At 46.5% G+C, this 20,570-nt stretch overlaps 1 protein-coding gene across 1 annotated transcript in view; it reads left to right on the top strand.

The window, feature by feature from the left end:
* LOC144509693 (ephrin type-A receptor 8-like) overlaps positions 1-20,195 on the top strand; it is a 147,992-nt gene extending 127,797 nt beyond the window's left edge. The window contains exon 12 of the mRNA XM_078238476.1: positions 20,081-20,195. Within this exon, the coding sequence (XP_078094602.1) occupies positions 20,081-20,195 (115 nt within the window). The remainder of the gene's footprint in view (positions 1-20,080) is intronic.
* The last annotated feature ends 375 nt before the right edge of the window (positions 20,196-20,570 follow it).

The raw sequence follows: 20,570 nt of genomic DNA, 5'->3' as shown, positions 1-20,570 counted from the left end.
TCGTGCCAATGTGGACAATGACATCTGTCTGATTTCCCTCCCATTTTAGGATGCTTTGTACCCACTCAGAAACATTCAGGACCCTGGCACCAGAGAGGCAAACTACCATCCTGGAGTCCCTTTTGTGAGCATAGAAGCGCCTATCTGTGCTCCTGACGATTGAATCCCCTACCACTATTGCTTTGCAGCCCCACCCCCCACCCCCACTCTGTGCAGCAGGGCTAGCCATGGTGCCTTCGCTCTGGCCACTGCTGTTGCTGTCCCCTGATGGACCTTCCTCCTCATCAGTAGCCAAAATGGCATACTTGTTAGATAGCGGGATAGCCAAAGGGGACCCCTGCACTGTTTGCCTACCCCGTCTGGCGGTCACCCATCTATCTTCTGGCACCTTGGGTACATCTCTGTAACTATTACCTATAATAATTATTACCTGTAATAATTTCAGCTAACTGTGTGCTCCTCAGGGCTTCCAGCTGCTGCTCTTCCAATCCATGCGTTCGGTGAGCATCTGCAACTAGATGCACTTTCCACAGATGTAGTCCTCAGGGACAGTTGATGTGTCCCCCACATCACAGGAGTAGCACACAACTCCGTCAATTGACATCTCTCTCCCTCTATTTGTTGTTAGATTAAAAACTAAATACTAGTTAGGCACTTTAAAAAAATTCTGCTGCTGCTCTCATAATAGGCCCCCTAAAATTAGTATGTCTCCTGATTAGTACAGGTTGGTATAAATATTAAGTCTCGCTTGCTACCTTCTAGTAAGCATGAAAAAAACTGTTATCTTCCAAAATGTAGCTGAGATTCTACTCCTGTGAACCTGGGAATGAATGGGTTAAGGACACATGTCACCTGATTTATAAAGAACCAATCAGGAGTCACGTTCTCTTTTGAAAATCTAACATCAGCAGGAAGTAACCCTGAAGGTTCCCACGGTGCTGCTGAATGCTAGGCTCCATCCTCCAGACACTTCCCCCACAAGCACCTGGCTGCTCATGGGGGCTCGAGTTCCCAAGAGAGTCTAGGTCCGAATCTGCGCCGCGCTGGATTTTATACCATCACCGGTTGCTATGTTCCACCCTCCAGGCACTTCTCCTGCGATTCCCTGGCTGCTTCTGAGGCCCGAGTTCTCCACATCTCCTGCTGCCTTTAATGACTTATAAACAAATACACCCAGGAATGTGAGGTCTTTTTAAAATAATGAAGTGTGTAATAGATATGTACAACTTTCTTTTATTCCATCTCGGCATGGCTCCTAAGGTCTGCCCATGATGAATATTTGGTGGGTTGACAAGGAGATGGTAAGTCAGAGTGTGATAAGTTGGGGTACAGATTGGGAGTTGGGACTGTGTTGGCATGGTGTTACAAAGGGCTATGAGGATGAAAAGGGTGTCATGTATTGGTATGAGTTCACACTAACGTAGCATAAGGGCTATAAAGAGCCACTGGGGATAGAAAGATAGGCATAGGTTGGTAGTCAGGGCCCCCCAGGGGGTCGGGCGCTGGGGGGTGTGGTGCCCCCTGGGCATGGGCACCCTGGCAGTGCCCAAGGGGAAAAGTTACCCATGTCCAGGGAGCACCTTGGGACTGCCCACTGGGCATGGAGCAGTGCCAAGGGGCGGGGCCTGATGAGGAGGTGCGGAGCCTAGGCAGCAATCAGTGGGGGTGGGGGGTCTTGCTGCCACTCTGCATGGGGATCAGTCAACTAAGGAGGGATGCCAACGATCGAAGCGGGCTGGGCAGGGGGGAGGTCTGCCGGGGGGGGGGGGGGGGGAGGAGGGGTGTTGGATTGGGGTCAGCTGTGGAGGTGGGGGTGTCTGTGTCCCAGATGGAGGGGGGAGAAGGGAATTGTCACTGGGGTGGGATTGTGGTCAGTGCAGACTCAATGGGCCGAATGGCCTCCTTCTGCACTGTAGGGATCCTATGGTTGCACAGAGTGTGGGAGATTCTAGTCTGAACTGTGAATTCGACACTTAGAATTGTTTTGGGAGAATTCCGGCCCCAGTGTCTGCGTGGATTTCCTCTGGGTGCTCTGGTTTCCTCCCATAGTCCGAAAGATGTGCTGGTTAGGTGCATTGGCCATGCTAAATTCTCCCTCAGTGTACCCGAACAGGCGCCGGAGTATGGCGACTAGGGGATTTTCACAGTAACTTCATTGCAGTGTTAATGTAAGCCTACTTGTGACCCTAATAAATAAACATTAAACTTGATCTTTCCAATCTGCTGTTTGCCTTACCTCTCACACCCAGTGCTGGTCCTGTGGACTGTGCTGCATTACACCCAGCTCTGCATGTCCATTCATTGGCGACCAAGACTGTTAGAGTTAAAGGACAAAATTCTCCCAAAACATTTCTAAGTGTTGTCCCCAGTGGGAAAACTGATGAGATTCCCGCTGGGAGGTCCGGTGCAATTTAATTCACAATTCAATCACACATAGGCAGAATTCTGTGTCCTTGTATGCCCGCCACTGCTGCCAACCAGAACAGAGAATTTGGCATTCAACCAAAACCCCATTCACTGCAGTGGAACCAGAGAATCCTAGCATGGGCCCAGGCGATGATTCCGGCTTCAGAAATTGCTTTGGAGCCTGGGGAGGTTCTCACTGAGTTCTCCCATGTTTTGTAATGGGGACCTATAGACGCTGACAAGACTGGCTCCTTGGAAACCGGCCATTAAATCTCAAAGTTAAATTGCAGATCCCCCTCGCTCCGCAGTAGGCATCGCAAGCATAGGGAACTCCCCTCACCCTTGACCCCAATGGGACAACATTTCCCCTCCCCCCATCACTAAATGTCTGGGTCAACCCCCCCCCCCCCCCCCCCCGCCCCCATCCCTCACTCTGCACATCATGAAGGCAGGAGGGTGACCTGGCATCAGAACCCCCATCCCCCCAAGTGAGCCAAACGCCTCTATGGGATTGCTTAAGGCCCCACCCCTTCAGGAAACCTTTTCAGGCCTTGGGCAGTGCCATCCTTTCAGTGCTAGGGTGCCAGGGGCAATGCTAGGGCACTACCCATCCGTGTCCTCAACCACCCAGGGACTTCAATGGACACCGAGCCCCCTCACCCAGCGTGGCCATCATGGCCAATCTCCCTTTATGAAGACCAGGAATGATTCACACCAGGTTCACGTTGCCCCCGAGAGTCGAAGAATCCCGGGAGCTGGAAGAATCCAGCTTGGAATTGACTAGGCATGTTTAAATGATTCTGTGAATGTGCCAATCTAGTTTCCCACGTGGTTGGGCGGGAACCATATTAAGTCCGGGTGGGGGTCCAAGGAGATTACCAAAGAGGGCTCCCACTGGGGCTAAACATGGTAGTCCCCGCGTCCCAATTCTCTGACCCCATGTGGCCCCAATGCGATCTACGCCAGGCCCAATCCGATGGGAAAATCCTGTCTAGCATATATAAATGAGATTTAAATATGATATTCTAGTTCCCACCCAGATTAGCTTAGCACTCGAGGGCGGGGAAAATCCCTAAGGGGGTTTTCCCTCGTGCGAAACGCTCCATGGCTCCTCCCCTGCGACTCTGCTGCCTCACGCATCCCAGTGCGATCTGCGCATGAGTGCACTGGGCTGGAGAATCATTCCCACACCCTAATCCAAAAGCCAGTGATCTAAGGGGTGTCAAATTAGCCCCTGCTCATGGTGTTTCGCCAGCACTCTGATCATACATTTCCTTTCATACTGTACATCTTATTTTTCATAACCAGACTCTAGTGTTGCTTTGTCAACAACATGCAATACATGGCTTTTTTTGGGGCACATTCTGTAATTCTGTTCATGCCCCATTTTTCAAGGAGCACTAACAGTAAACATGAACATCATTATCAAAGATGAAGGAAACTCATCAAATTAAATCAAAATACTATTTTAGTAGTGACAATAGCAGCCACCGAAGGTCTTAGGCAGTTTGGTGGACACACTGCACTCACTCTCCAGGGCTGTCGATGCACAGACAATATCATAGAAATAGCCAGGGAACCTCAATAATCAGTCCTATCGACCATATCTAACCTGGACTCCTGCTAGTGTTGTACTAAGTAAAGATATGTTAGTGAGCATGCTGGTGTGTCTTATTGTTGGGTTGTCTAGGAAGACATGTTGAGCAAATTCTCCAACCTCACCCACGGCTGGGATTCTCCAGTCCCACTGCAGTGAATGGAGCTTTGGCTGAGCGGCAAGTTCTCCATTCTTGCTGGCAACGGCGCAAGGCATGAACGGTCGCAGAATTCCGGCTTGGGTGTCTTACTCCAGTAAGAAGTTTAACAACGCCAGGTTAAAGTCCAATAGGTTTATTTGGTAGCAAAAGCCACACTTTCTGTACACCCTAGCTATGACTGCATGTCTTACTCCAGTCAGAGATCTGGCTGGATGCAAAGATTTTTCCTTAAAAGTGCTTTTATTTACACAATTAACTGCAAGATTACAGAACATCAGGACAGAGATAATGCTTCTCTCTTACGTTCCTCTCATTCCTCTCTCTCTCTCTCTCTCAGTGATGTCATTATGATGTCTCCTTACCCACATGCTTGGTAGATATTATTCGAGTATTATTAAAGTTAACATTTACTCTTCAGTGTTGGGTGCAAGATAAGGGAAAGTATCTTGCCTCTGGCAGTAATGCCTTTCATCTGATCATAAATTCAGTGTCAAAAGCATAAAGCACAGATAACAGCATGACTCCAGTTCTTCTCCAATAACGTAGAGAGAGTTTGCACAACAGCGTCTGAAAATGCAGATTCTCCCAGTTGGTGTGAACTGACTTTCTATACCCTTACTATACTCCTTGTACACCTATGACTGTGTGGCCCAATTCCACTCCAACTTGATTTTCAAGTTTGCTGATGACACCACCGTAGTGGGTCGGATCTCAAACAATGACGAGACAGAGTACAGGAATGAGATAGAGAATCTAGTGAACTGGTGCGGCAACAATAACCTCTCCCTCAATGTCAACAAAATGAAGAAGATAGTAATTGACTTCAGGAAGTGCAGTGGAGAACATGCCCCTGTCTATATCAACAGGGAAGAAGTAGAATTTTTAGATGCCCAGATTATCAACAACCTGTCCTGGTCCCCCCATGCCGACACTATCGCTAAGAAAGCCCAGCAATGCCTCTACTTTCTCAGGAGGCTAAGGAAATTTGGCATGTCAGCTACGACTCTCAACAGCTTTTACAGGTACAGATAGAAAGCATTCTTTCTGGTTGTATCATAGCTTGGTATGGCTCCTGCTCTGCCCAAGGCCGCAAAAAACTATAAAGGGTTGTGAACTAAGCCCAATCCATCACGCAAACCAACCTCCCATCCATTGACTCTGTCTACACTTCCCGCTCCCTCGAAGAAACAGCCGGCATAGTCAATCACCCCATGCACCCCGGACATTCTCTCTTCCATTTCCTTCCATCAGGAAAAAGATACAAAAGTCTGAGGACACGTACCAACCGACTCAAGAACAGTTTCTTCCCTGCTGCTATCAGACTTTTGAATCGGCCTATCTCATATTAAGTTGATCTTTCTGTACACCCTAACTATGACTGCAACACTATGTTCTACACTCTTTCCTTCTCTATGAACGGTATGCTTTGCCTGTATAGCAGGCAAGAAACAATAGTTTTCACTGTGTACAAAGACATGTGACAATAATAAATCAAATCAAATCAAACTGAAGAGTGGTTTTCAAAGCATGAACCAAAACATCAACCCAAAATAACTTCATATCATTGATGACTTGAAGCTGACTTTAAAAAAGCCCATCTTTCACTGTTATCAGATAAACTGTTATTACAGAGAGAATCTTCACTCTTGTATGTCTCTGGCTTCATACTGAGGAACTGAACCAGTTTTACCCAAACTGATATCTTACTGCCACTTAGGCCTATGGTGCATCCCTGCCATGAGTTTCCTGGTGGGTGGCACAGTGGTTCGATTCCTGGCTTGGGTCGATGTCTGTGTGGAGCTTGCACCTTCTCCCCCTGTGTCTCTGTGGGTTTCCTCCGAGTGCTCCGGTTTCCTCCCACAGTTTGAAAGACATGCTGCTTAGGCATTGGCCATACTAAATTGCCCCTCAGTGTACCCAAACAGGCGCCGGAGTGTGGTGACTAAGAGGATTTTCACAGTAACTTCATTGCAGTGTTAATGTAAGCCTACTTGTGACAATAATAAATAAACTTTTAAAAAAAACAAACTCTGCTGACAACAGCAGTCATAAGATCCCACTGCCAGCGGGCCACAGACCACCTCCCGTCTCCGCAAAGCACATCACAGAAGGGAGGAAAATCCCACCCAATGTCTAAATCCTAGAATCCCTACAGTGCAGAAGGAGGCCATTCGGCCCATTGAGGCTGCACTGACCACAATCCCTCCCCCCACGCCCTATACCCATAACCCCACATATTCACCCTGCTAATCCCCTGACACTAGGGTCAATTTAGCATGGCCAATCAACCTAACCCACACATCTTTGGACTAGGAAACCGGAGCATTCGGAGGAAACCCACGCAGAGACGGGGAGAACGTGCAAACTCCATACAGACAGTGACCTGAGGCCGGAATTGAACCCGGGTTGCTGACGCTGCGAGGCAGCAGTGCTAACCACTGTGCCATCATGCTGCACCATTCACATGAAGTGTGAATGTTTGGGAGCTAAGTCAGCAGCCATGTTTGAAGTACAGCCGCAGTTTTGGATCTGTGCTGGTTTACGCACTGTTCCAAAACAATGGAGTCGCTTCATACAGAGCACTAGCGATGAATTTGACGTTTGCACAAATGCCAACTAATTAAGAAAACCAAACTCAATCCTCTTTGATTGTCATATGATGAGTGACAATAATTAATGCATCATTAATAATTAGATTTTCATAGAAATGTAATATGTTTACTGGTGTGCAAAATATAATGAGCCTCTTAGCTTTTAATTAAGAAACCACAAGTAATGGAAATGATCGACCGTGTCATCAATTCAATAATCAAAAAAATGTCTTATTCCCAATATTTCTCTTACAATTTTCAAGCGACCAAATTAAATGTTCATGTTTTCTTGATCATGAAGTGGATCTAACAGTTCCTTTTTAGTATCAATGTTTTAAATCTCTCTTCTGTGACATGGGATTAGAGAGTGGGGAATAATTGATACAGTGTGTAAAGTGTGTGTTGTATAATCATATATTCAGTCCCTATTTTTATGTAAATATGTTTTAAACACCTGCAGCAATCCAAGAAGCAGAAAAATAGGCCAGGATTCTTCCAAAAAAGTTCTAAGTGCCGTCCATATTTGCATAGAACCATAGAACCATAGAAAATTACAGCTCAGAAACAGGCCTTTTGGCCCTTCTTGTCTGTGCCGAACCATTTTATGCCTAGTCCCACTGACCTGCACTTGGACCATATCCCGTCCAAGTTTTTCTTAAATGTTAAAAGTGACCCCGCATTTACCACTTTATCCGGCAGCTCATTCCACACTCCCACCACTCTCTGCGTGAAGAAGCATAAAAAAGGACTAAATCTAATTTTTTTAAGTGGGATTTTCAAAATGAACCTCTCACACTGTGCACTTCAGAGGGCCCAAGCGTTAATCACAATGAAAATCTGGGGGCCGGGGCCTATTCCGGCTGGAGAGGCCGGCAGCACAGCGCTGAGCGGGCCACTGCACATATGCCAATCGGCGCATGCGAAGTAGCCCCGCACTGCCGGCTCGATCGCTGGCCAGCACAGCAAACCCCATCACTGCCCCTCTGATCCCCACAGCGCCCCCCCCAACCGATCGCTGGCCTCCCGGACATCTCCGGGGCAGCCCTGACAGCTCTCCACACCCCAACCACACCCCTCTGGCAGCCCTGACCCCCAACACCCCCCCCACCCCCCACCCCCCCCACAGTAAATTGGGGTATGGTGAGCGGGCGGTTAAGTGGAGCTGAATCCACGAAATGATCAGCGATGATCTTATTGAATCGGAGCAGGCTCGAGGGGCCAAATGGCCTACTCCTGCTAGTTTATTATGTTCAATGTACCGTTCCCCGCCTCCCCCCACCCCACACCTCCGGCCTGCTTCGTTCTCCCCAACCACACCCCACTGGCTGCCCTGACCCACCACCCCCTCCTGCACTCCAGACCCCCTTCCCTCTCTCTGCCACGTATCCGTATGCAGAGTGGCAGTGCCCCCCCCCCCGCCCCCCCCCCAACCCCAGCTCACCCACAGGCCCTCCCCAATAGGCCACAACCCCCTCTAGTCCCGCCCCAAGGTGCTCCTTGGAAAGAGCCAGGGGGCCAGTCTGACACTGCCAGGCTGGCTATGCCCAGGGGACAATCCCCCCTTCCCCCGACCTCCTGTGGGGTCTCCATGGCCTCCTTTCACTCCAGCAGGGTCAGGCCGCCAGCTCCCCATTAGTGGGGAGCTGTTGTTTGGGTTTAATATCAGTTGTTTGGACTTAATATCAGTTTGGATTTAATATCAGTTGTTTGGGTTTAATATCAGTTGTTTGGACTTAATATCAGTTTGGGTTTAATATCAGTTGTTTGGATTTAATATCAGTTGTTTTGGTTTAATATCAGTTGTTTTGGTTTAATATCAGTTGTTTGGATTTAATATCAGTTGTTTGGGTTTAATCTCAGTTGTTTGGGTTTAATCTCAGTTGTTTGGGTTCAATCTCAGTTGTTTGGATTTAATATCAGTTCGGGTTTAATCTCAGTTGTTTGGGTTTAATCGCAGTTGTTTGGATTTAATATCAATTCGGGTTTAATCTCAGTTGTTTGGGTTTAATCGCAGTTGTTTGGATTTAATATCAATTCGGGTTTAATCTCAGTTGTTTGGATTTAATATCAGTTCGGGTTTAATCTCAGTTGTTTGGGTTTAATCTCAGTTGTTTGGGTTTAATCGCAGTTGTTTGGATTTAATATCAGTTCGGGTTTAATCTCAGTTGTTTGGATTTAATATCAGTTCGGGTTTAATCTCAGTTGTTTGGGTTTAATCTCAGTTGTTTGGGTTTAATCGCAGTTGTTTGGATTTAATATCAGTTGTTTGGGTTTAATATCAGTTGTTTGGGTTTAATATCAGTTTGGATTTAATATCAATTGTTTGGATTTAATATCAGTTTGGATTTAATATCAGTTGTTTGGGTTTAATATCAGTTGTTTGGATTTAATATCAATTGTTTGGACTTAATATCAGTTTGGATTTAATATCAGTTGTTTGGGTTTAACATCAGTTGTTTGGACTTAATATCAGTTTGGGTTTAATATCAGTTGTTTGGGTTTAATATCAGTTGTTTGGATTTAATATCAATTGTTTGGATTTAATAGGGCCCCTAGCCCTATAAATTGGTGCAGAGGAGATACCCGATCCTCTACACTGGTAGAGGATCCCACCCTTCCATCCTCCTCTAACCTAATTATAAGTGTGGGGAAGTTTTTTGTTTTCTTTTTTTCTTGCTGGTAATGGCTTCAGGGATGGCAGTTCAGGCAGTATGCTGCATCTCCTGTGGGATGTATGTGGTGAGGAAATCCAGTAGTGTTTCAGGAGATTTTAGTTGTAAGAAGTGCATTAGATTGCAGCTTCTGGAGGAGCGTGTAAAGGAGCTGGAAGGGGAGGTAGAGGAACTCCGCATAATTCGGGAGGCGGAGGTGGAAGTTGATAGGAGTTATAGAGAAATAGTAACTCCTAGAAATGAGGCTTGGGTCAATGCCAGGAGGAGGGGTAAGAAGCAATCGGGAAGACAATCCCCTGGGGCGGTTCCCCTCCATAATAGGTTTTCGGTGCTGGAGGCTACAGTTGAGGAGGAATCAACTGAGCATAGAGAGCAGATCTCTGGGGGTGAGCCGAGTGAGAAAGCTCAGGTGGTTAAGGGCTGTAAAAGACTGGGCCTTGTGATTGGGGACTCCACAATTAAGGGGACAGATAGGAGGGTCGGAACTAAAGGTAGGGACTCAGGGTTGGTGTGTTGCCTACCAGGGGCTGGGGTCCGGGATGTGTCTGACAGGGTATTCAGGACTCTTAGGGGGGAGGGAGATAAACCACAAGTTATTGTACATGTGGGGACACACGACATAGGGAGGATAGGGGAAGGGGATATTAGGCAGGGATTTATGGAGTTGGGGTGGAAACTAAAGGCCAAGACTGACAGAGTGGTTATCTCTGGACTCTTGCCTGTACCACGGGATAGTTTAGAGAGGAATAGGGAGAGGGAAGGTTTGAATTCATGGCTGAGGGGATGGTGCAGGAGGGAGGGGTTCAGGTACTTAAGCAATTGGGGCTCGTACTGGGGAAGGTGTGACCTCTATGAGAAGGATGGTCTACACCTTAATCAGAAGAGGACCAATATCCTGGGGGGTAAATTTGCTAAGGCCATGCAGGGAGGTTTAAACTGATTCGGGGGGGGGGAGGGATCCTGAGTAGTGGGGCTGAAAGTGAGGGATGCATGGATGGGGACTGCAATGCACGGCATTGCAGAGGTGGGGTGGAGCAGGGTTTGAAATGTGTATACTTCAATGCCAGGAGTATTCGCAATAAAGTGGGTGAACTTGCAGCGTGGATCAGTACCTGGGACTTCGATGTTGTGGCTATTTCAGAGACATGGATAGAGCAGGGGCAGGAATGGATGCTGCAGGTCCCGGGGTTCAAATGTTTTAGTCGAAGTAGGGAAGGAGGTAGAAGAGGGGGAGGGGTAGCATTATTGGTCAGAGATTGTATCACAGTGTCAGAGAGGAGGTTTGATGAGGACTTATCTGTTGAGGTAGTATGGGCGGAGATTAGAAATAGGAGAGGAGAGGTCACCCTGTTGGGAGTCTTTTATAGACCTCCTAAAAGTTCTAGAGAGGTTGAGGAAAGGATTGCGGAGTCAATCCTGCTTAGGAGTGAAAGTAATCGGGCAATTGTTATGGGGGATTTTAACTTGACTAATATTGACTGGAATTGTTATAGCTCTAGCTCGTTAGAGGGGTCAGTTTTTGTTCAAAGCGTGCAGGAAGGTTTTTTGACTCAGTATGTAGACAGGCCAACTAGAGGTGAGGCTATATTGGATCTGGTGCTGGGAAATGAGCCAGACCAGGTGCTAGACTTGGAAGTTGGTGTGCATTTTGGTGATAGTGACCACAATTCGGTTACGTTCACCTTAGTGATGGAAAGGGATAGGCATGAACCTCGGGCCAGTGGTTTTAGCTGGGGGAAGGGTAATTATGAGGCTATTAGGAGAGAATTAGGAAACATAGGTTGGACTAGGAGATTACAGGGACTGGGAACGTCCGACATGTGGAGTTTTTTCAAGGAGCAGCTACTGCGAGTCTGTGATAGGTATGTCCCTGTCAGGCAAGGAGGAATTGGTAGGGCTAGGGAACCGTGGTGCACCAAAAAAGTTTCGTTGTTGGTTAAAAAGAAAAAGGAGGCTTATGTTCGGATGAGACGTGAGCACTCGGGTAGTGCACTAGAAAGCTTTAGATTGGCTAAGAGGGAGTTGAAGAGCGAGCTTAGAAGGGCTAAAAGGGGACATGAGAAGACTTTGGCGGATAGGGTTAAACAGAATCCTAAGGCGTTCTATAGGTATGTCAAGAACAGAAGGTTGGTTAGGGCAAGTTTAGGGCCAGTTATAGATGGCAGAGGGAAGTTATGTGTGGAACCGGAGGAGATTGGTGAAGCATTGAACCAATATTTCTCTTCGGTGTTCACGCAAGGGGACATGAATATAGCTGAGGAGGACACTGGGTTGCAAGGGAGTAGAATAGACAGTATTACAGTTGATAAGGAGGATGTGCAGGATATTCTGGAGGGTCTGAAAATAGATAAATCCCCTGGTCCGGATGGGATTTATCCAAGGATTCTCTGGGAGGCAAGAGAAGTGATTGCAGAGCCTCTGGCTCTGATCTTCAGGTCGTCGTTGGCCTCTGGTATAGTACCAGAAGATTGGAGGTTAGCGAATGTTGTCCCATTGTTTAAGAAGGGGAACAGAGACTTCCCCGGGAATTATAGACCGGTGAGTCTCACTTCTGTTGTCGGCAAGATGTTGGAAAAAATTATAAGGGATAGGATTTATAGTTATTTGGAGAGTAATGAATTGATAGGTGATAGTCAGCATGGTTTTGTGGCAGGTAGGTCGTGCCTTACTAACCTTATTGAGTTTTTTTGAGAAAGTGACCAAGGAGGTGGATGGGGGCAAGGCAGTGGACGTGGTATATATGGATTTTAGTAAGGCGTTTGATAAGGTTCACCATGGTAGGCTTCTGCAGAAAATGCAGATGTATGGGATTGGGGGTGATCTAGGAAATTGGATCAGGAATTGGCTAGCGGATAGGAAACAGAGGGTGGTGGTTGATAGTAAATATTCATCATGGAGTGCGGTTACAAGTGGTGTACCTCAGGGATCTGTTTTGGGGCCACTGCTGTTTGTAATATTTATTAATGATCTGGATGAGGGTATAGTTGGGTGGATTAGCAAATTTGCTGATGACACCAAAGTCGGTGGTGTGGTAGACAGTGAGGAAGGGTGTCGTAGTTTGCAGGAAGACTTAGACAGGTTGCAAAGTTGGGCCGAGAGGTGGCGGATGGAGTTTAATGCGGAGAAGTGTGAGGTAATTCACTTTGGTAGGAATAACAGATGTGTTGAGTATAGGGCTAACGGGAGGACTTTGAATAGTGTGGAGGAGCAGAGGGATCTAGGTGTATGTGTGCATAGATCCCTGAAAGTTGGGAATCAAGTAGATAAGGTTGTTAAGAAGGCATATGGTGTCTTGGCGTTTATTGGTAGGGGGATTGAATTTAGGAGTCGTAGCGTTATGTTCCAACTGTACACAACTCTGGTGCGGCCGCACTTGGAGTACTGTGTGCAGTTCTGGTCCCCACATTACAGGAAGGATGTGGAGGCTTTGGAGAGGGTGCAGAGGAGGTTTACCAGGATGTTGCCTGGTATGGAGGGGAGATCCTATGAGGAGAGGCTGAGGGATTTGGGATTGTTTTCGCTGGAAAGGCGGCGGCTAAGAGGGGATCTTATTGAAACATATAAGATGATTAGAGGTTTAGATAGGGTGGATAGTGATAGCCTTTTTCCTCTGATGGAGAAATCCAGCACGAGGGGGCATGGCTTTAAATTGAGGGGGGGTAGTTATAGAACCGATGTCAGGGGTAGGTTCTTTACCCAGAGGGTGGTGAGGGATTGGAATGCCCTGCCAGCATCAGTAGTAAATGCGCCTAGTTTGGGGGCGTTTAAGAGATCCGTAGATAGGTTCATGGACGAAAAGAAATTGGTTTAGGTTGGAGGGTCACAGTTTTTTTTTTTTTAACTGGTCGGTGCAACATCGTGGGCCGAAGGGCCTGTTCTGCGCTGTAATGTTCTATGTTCTATGTTCTATGTATACCCCGCTGGAGTGAACCATTCCCGGCGGCGGGGGAGAGGCTAGCGGGCCTGAAGACCTCCATCCCGGGGTTGCTAATTGGATTTAAATTTGAATTTTAATATTCAAATCTCCTCCGCACTGATTTCCGGTGCGGAGCTGAGGTTGTCAGAAATCCTAGCCATGATGTGGAGATGCCGGCGTTGGACTGGGGTAAACACAGTAAGGAGTCTAACAACACCAGGTTAAAGTCCAACAGGTTTATTTGGTAGCAAATACCACTAGCTTTTGCTACCAAATAAACCTGTTGGACTTTAAGCTGGTGTTGTTAGACTCCTTACTGAGAAATCCTAGCTCCAGAGATGCATGGAGGCCATGGTGCCCAGCGGGGAGCACGCTAAACAGCCTCTGCTTATGTCTCCTGGCCAAAGCATCCCCCTACAGTTTGACTTCACACAGGAGTTTTACTGGGGTACAGGGCTGGCTGACACATAATATATTGCCATCACTGGTAGGAACATGTCATTACAGCGTGACATGTTTACATAGGCAATTGCCAATATCGTTCCAGAAAGAGAGTATAATGGAATATGTTGAAATGTGCACTGACATTTGATCATTAATGTATTTATTTAATCTTTTAATTTGACACTATCCTTCAACAACAATGGGGTAAAAGGCAGGGAATGGGCCTCGGTGAATTGGCACTTTGAATGGCCTCTTCCTGTGCTGTCACAATTGAATGATCATTTACAGCCAACTAATGTCAGAGAGAAATGTAAAACTGATTACAGCAGTAACTGTGAGGAACTGATGGCCAGCAAGGCAGGTAACTATATACAGACAGAGATAAGAATGCTTCCAAATGCTGCAACTCCCAGACTCCAACTGCCAGAAAGCCCATGCTCCCAAACCCAACTTGTGCACTCGCAGCAACCGGTCCAATGTGACATGTGACCCTCCTGAGAACTCGCCCCTTAAAGGGACACGCTATCACAATTACAAAAATTATGTCTTAAACAGCAGGGCAGGCGGAGGGAAAATATTGAGGTGGCATTGGCTTGTAGCTACCAAGTGAACCATGACAAAGTCTGAGACCATTTTGCTTCTTGAAGAAACAATTGACTGCAGCTTGTCCCTTGTGTGACTGTTCCTGCTGAGGCGCTCCAGAATCAGCTGGGACTAAGAGCATTCTCATAACACTCTCTCCCTCTCACTTTGAACACACATCAAAGGTCATGCTTCTTTCAACCTCTGTCCATCATAACATAGAAACCCTACAATACAGAAAGAGGCCATTCGGCCCATCGAGTCTGCACCGACCACAATCCCACCCAGGCCCTACCCCCATGTCCCTACATATTTACCCACTAATCCCTCTAACCTACGCATTTCAGGACACTAAGGGCAATTTTTAGCATGGCCAATCAACCTAACCCTCACATTTTTGGACTGTAGGAGGAAACCGGAGCACCCGGAGGAAACCCACGCAAACACGAGGAGATTGTGCAAACTCCACACAGACAGTGACCCAGCCGGGAATCGAACCCAGGTCCCTGGAGCTGTGAAGCAGCAGTGCTAACCACTGTGCTACCGTGCTGCCCAGCTATAAGCTAAGTCAGCTGAAAGGCTATTTGACTGCAAGAGACAACTGACTGATTCTGATCTTAGGTTCCCACACACATGCACGCTCTGTTGGAAGTCACTGGTTAGCAATCAGAAACAGGATCCAGAGCAGGATCCCTTCCTCTATTGAAGCACCATTCAGCGTCTCTGCTCCAGACTTGCTGCATTTGAATACAACAATAAAGCAAGCTGGAACAATCCTGGTGCATATGGCTCACTCTCACATGGGGCAGCGCCAATACCTCATGAAAAGATGGACCAGTTTTGGATGTATTTATTTAAGCAAGGAGTTTTCAAAGGATGGCCTCCCAGCATCATATTATAAAAGGGCGGCACGGTGGCACAGTGGTCAGCACTGCTGCCTCACAGTGCCAAGAACTCGGGTTCAATTCTGGCCTTGGGTGAACGTCTGTGTGGAGTTTGCACATTCTCCCCATGCAGTCTGTGCGTGAGTTTCCTCCGGGTGCTCCGGTTTCCTCCCACAGTTCAATAGATGTGTAGGTTAGGTGAATTGGCCATGATAACTTGCCCCTTAGTGTCCAAAGATGTATAGGTTAGGTGGATTAGCCATGCTAAATTGCCCTTCAGTGTCCAAAGATGTGAGGGTTAGGTAGATTAGCCATGGTAAATGTGTGGGGTTAGGGGGATAGAGTGGAGGGGAGAGCCTGAGTGGATTGCTTTTTTGGAGAGTTGATGCAGGCTTCTTGGGCCAACTGGCCTCTTTCTGCACTGTAGGGATTCTGTTCTATTATATGCTTCAAGCCCTGGGTTGTTGTGCTATAGACACAGTGAATGGATTATTTAATAATAGTCTGTTAAAACAGCAATGCAGGAAACTGCTTGAAATGTTGGAAACACTCATCAGGTCCAGCATCATTTGTAAGGCTAAGATTCAGCAGAAAGACTCTTCCTCATTTGGAACTGAACCTTTGAAGATCAGCAAGGAGTTGGCTGCTGACTTATTGTTATTAAACCTATCATAGCAACCTGTTCAACTGGAAAGGTTAATGCACACTGTGCCCATGCTCTGATGTAGCTGGACATCTGAACCTAATGGTACAGTACTGCTTTCATTGCTGATATAACTTGATTTCTTCATCTGACTTCTTTGCTGTCTCATCAAATATTTACTATATTAAAAAAAAACACATTTGCTTTGTTCTGAGTACAGATTTCAAAAGCTGGAACAGGCTCTCGTGTGCCTCACCAACACAGCAGGGAGACTGGAGCCTCAGGATTCAGTTAGCAGACTGCCTGCAGCTTAGAACTGGTGTTTTCAAAACACGGTTTCGACAGTAATAGTGCTGTAACCATTTCACTGACTCACATAAGACACAATATAATGGGTGGCACAGTGGCTAGCACTGTTGCCTCTCAGCGCCAGGAACCCGGATTAAATTCCGGCCTTGGGTGACTACCTGTGTGGAGTTTGCACGTTCTCCCCCTGTCTTGCATGGGTTTTCTCCCACGCTCCAAAGATGTATAGGTTAGGGGGATTGGCCATGCTAAGTTGCTCCTTAGTGTCCAAAGATGTGTCGGTTAGGGAGATTGGCAATGCTAAATTGCCCCTTAGTGTCCAAAGATGTGTAGGTGTGGTGGATTGGCCATACTAAATTGTCCCTAGTGTCCCAAGATGTGTAGGTTAGGGGGATTAACGGGGTAAATATGTGGGGTTACGGGATAGGGCCTGAGTAAGATGCTCTGTTAGAGAGTCGGTGCAGATTACTTCCACACTGTAGGATTCTATGACAACTCCTGAAACACAGGACAGGCAAAATGATCAAAAATAAAATGCTGTTTTGTTTCTCAATTGAAAGCGTTTTTTCTTACATTAATGAACTTTGAAGATAAAACCCTTTTATCAGGTGAGGGAATGCAAACCTTTTTGCTTCGTTTTCTGTGAAAGGATCAAACTGGGCAAATCACAGGTTAAACTCCAGGCATTTGTCTCACCCATAACCTTGACTCAGCGATGGCCACCGTTCCTCCCCGTGTCCCCTGCACCATCAAATCTTGTGGCATCTCTGAACGAGATTACTCAATTAGTGCTAAATGACTGCTAGCTGGATGTTGTGAGCCTGTATCCTTGGGGAACGGGATTGAAATTGCTGAGACCCATCTCACTTTGATCAGCCCTTCACAGAGGGAAAAAAAGACTTTCCTCCCATCTGTCCAATTGACATCAATCAATAGTCTGCTTTATCTGTGTAAACAGTATAGATTGTTGGAGCGATTGAGATCTTTTTGCTTGTGAGGTTGTGGTTGTTTAGCAATGCCATCCTTCAACCAAAACTATTTTGAGGCAAAACCCCTTTCATTTTATTTCAGCCAGCTATTGTTAATTAGGTAAAAGACATCTGACGGTAATCATTTCTCACACGAGCAGTCACTTCAAGTGTTTTCACATATCAATGTTCATGTGAAGATTCTCCCAGCTGGAAGGATTGCTTCATTAGAAAAACAAAGCAGTTCTCTCTTTCACTCACTCTCCCTAAGGCTTAAAACCTGCTTCCCAGAATCATAGAATCCATAGAAGCCCCATAGTGTAGAAGGAGGCCATTCAGCCCATTGAGCCTGTACCAACAACAACCTCACCCAGGCTTTAACCCCACGTATTTACCCTTCTAATCTCCCTCCATGAGATGGATTGACCCCATAAGGTCCCCCTGGCGCTAAGAGGCAATTTAACATAGCCAATCCACCTCTTTGGATTGTGGGAGGAAACCGGAGCACCCGGAGGAAACCCACGGAGAGAACATGCAAACTCCACACAGACAGTGACCCAAGCTGGGAATTGAACCCGGGTCCCTGGCACTGTGAGGCAGCAATGTTAACTACTGTGCCAACCGTTACTCCTTGGATGGAGAGGAGGAAGCTAGGAGGGAGGGGTACGCTACCTGTTTGCAAGACTCTGACAGGTTCACTGCAACCCTTCATAGGGTTTTGCAAATGGTGGAACATGTAGACCAGTCAAAGAATGACATTTCCCATCAATATCCCTGGTCTGGTTTATTCATCAAATGTCCAATGTCCTCTTAAAATTAGCATAGTTGTTAAGGGGAGGCGATGGCCTAGTTGAATTACCGCTGGACGATTAATCCAGAAACTCAACTGATGTTCTGGGGACCTGGGTTCAAATCCCACCACAGCAGGGATAAAAATATCTGAAATTAAGAATCTACTGATGACCATGAAACCATTGTCGATTGTCGGAAAAAAAACATCTGGTTCACTAATGTCCTTTAGGGAAGGAAATCTGCCATCCTTACCTGGTCTGGCCTATATGTGACTCCAGAGCCACAGCAATGTGGTTGACTCTCAGCTGTCCTCCAAGGGCAACTCGGGATGGGCGATAAATGTTGGCCAGCCAGCGACACCCATGTCCCACGAATGAATAGAAAAAAGCATTGGGTAAGCCCATTCGAAATGGTATAAGAAGTTGCACTCTATGATCTATTTATTCGCTGCCCCTATGTAGAGCTTCAGCTCAAGGCCTCCTCATTTAGCGAGGAATCAGACTGGTGATCTACAATTCAAACATCACGTGATACTCACATATCAAAAATAGATTTGTGCTTGTTTTGGAAAGGCAGAACTTTGAATACTTGACTTAAATCTTAGGCTCTGACTATCACACTTTTGAATACTCAAGCTTTTTGTCGTTGTTTTTGAGAATCCCTCTTCATTTTAAGATATTTTCCAATGTTTTCTCCCTCTTGAATTCCCCAAATGATGCAAACAGGGAAACTGAGAGGACTTCCCCCAGCTTTCTGCCCTCCCTGATCATCAGTGGGTGTCTCAATGTGTTCTCTTGCTTGTTACTACCTCGTTTGCCGCATCAGCGATCAAGTTTGGTTGATAAATCCAGTGTGCAGGTGCCTACGGCTGAACTTTCTCTCACACTGTGTTACAATTACTGAAATCCATCACTCAGAAATGTTTTCCCACCCCCTGACCTGATAGAATCCCTGAAGCACTGACTCTGAAACAACATCCCACTCAGGCCCTCCCCTCTCCACACTCTATCCACGTAACCCCGCGCATTTAGCATGGCCAATCATCCTAACTTGCACATCTTTGGACGGTGGGGGGAAACTGGAGTACCTGGAGGGAACCCACGCAGACACGGGGAGAACGTGCAGACTCCACAGAGTCATCCAGAGTTGGAATTGAACCCAGGTCCCTGGCGCTGTGAGGCAGCAGTGCTGTCCCTCATTGAATGACTGAACATCTGTGGATCCCTCCTTCAGCTTCACCCCTCCTCTGAGTGGGAACCTTTGCTGCATGGTTTAAACTCAGCTTTCTTTCTGCAGAGGGGAGGCAATGGTTTAACTCTTTGTCACTGGACTAGTAACCCAGAAGAACCAGGGTAATGCTCTGGGGACCCAGATTTGATGATGAAACAGTGAAATTTGAATTGAATAAAAATCTGGAGTTAAAAGTCGAATGGTGACCATGAAACCATTGTCGATTGTTGTTTAAAAAAAAACCCCATCTGGTTCACTAATGTCAATAGGGAAGGAAATCTGCTGTCCTTACCCGGTCTAGCCTACATGTGTGACTCCAGAGTTACAGCAATGTGGTTGACTCTTAAATGCCTTCTGAAATGGCCGAGCGAGCAACTCAGAGCAGTTAGGAATAGGAAACAACTACTGGCGCAGCTAGCGATGCCCACATCCCATGAACGAATAAAAAAAATCGGGTAGGCATCAGTCTGATACTGAGCAGTTTAGAAAATGTTTCCTACACAGATCAATTAGCATTCAGATCTGTTACATTCAATAGAATGAACGTCAGTACTGAAACAATGCCCGCCTATTTTTTGTTCTGGTTTTCGCCCAATTCCCATTTAGCATAAAGAAAGAATATCAAACAGGGGCAAATGAATTAACCTGCGTAGAACTGTGACCTCTGGCCTCATTGTCATGGGTATAAACTCTTCCTTGTCTTTTCCCTTCCTGCCTTTGTAAATTGAGTTTGTGTCTTTAGATGCCCTGTTTGTGAACAGAATTCCCACTCACCTGAAGAAGGGGCTTGGGGCTCCGAAAGCTTGTGTGGCTTTTGCTACCAAATAAACCTGTTGAGCTTTAACCTGGTGTTGTTAAACTTCTTACTGTGTTTGCCGTTCAATCACAGGGACATCCGAAGGCTCGGAATAACCTTGATGGGACATCAGAAGAAAATCCTCAGCAGCATCCAGATCATGAGGGAACAGCTAATATGTTCAAATGGCCCAGGTATCCACGTATAGCCAGCGAGAAGCTCTGACAGAACTTACATTATCTAGAGGCTGGCGTGCAATAAGGCATTACAGAAATCAAAATGGCTGAACATCAGACTTTTACAATTTTGCCTTTAATATGAACCACAAAAGATTTACAAATGCAAAGAGATGGGTACTGCTTCTCTCCTGACAGAACTCCTTGGAAAATCTTACGATCTTTACCTACCGTTTTATAGTGGATAATCTTCAGGTAGGCCAGTTTCTCTAGAAGGCTGAACTGTGCTCAGAATGTGTTGATGCTCAATATATTTAACTCCTTGGTTCCCCAAACTGACACTGAGTAACTGCAAAGACAAGAACGCAGCATACAGGACTTGCAGAGATGGTGCGAGTACCTCATCC

This window comes from Mustelus asterias, chromosome 22 (assembly GCF_964213995.1).
Source record: "Mustelus asterias chromosome 22, sMusAst1.hap1.1, whole genome shotgun sequence".
Classification (NCBI taxonomy): Eukaryota; Metazoa; Chordata; class Chondrichthyes; order Carcharhiniformes; family Triakidae; genus Mustelus; species Mustelus asterias.
Note: the sequence above shows the minus strand (reverse complement) of the source record. Positions and strands in the feature narration are given on the sequence as shown.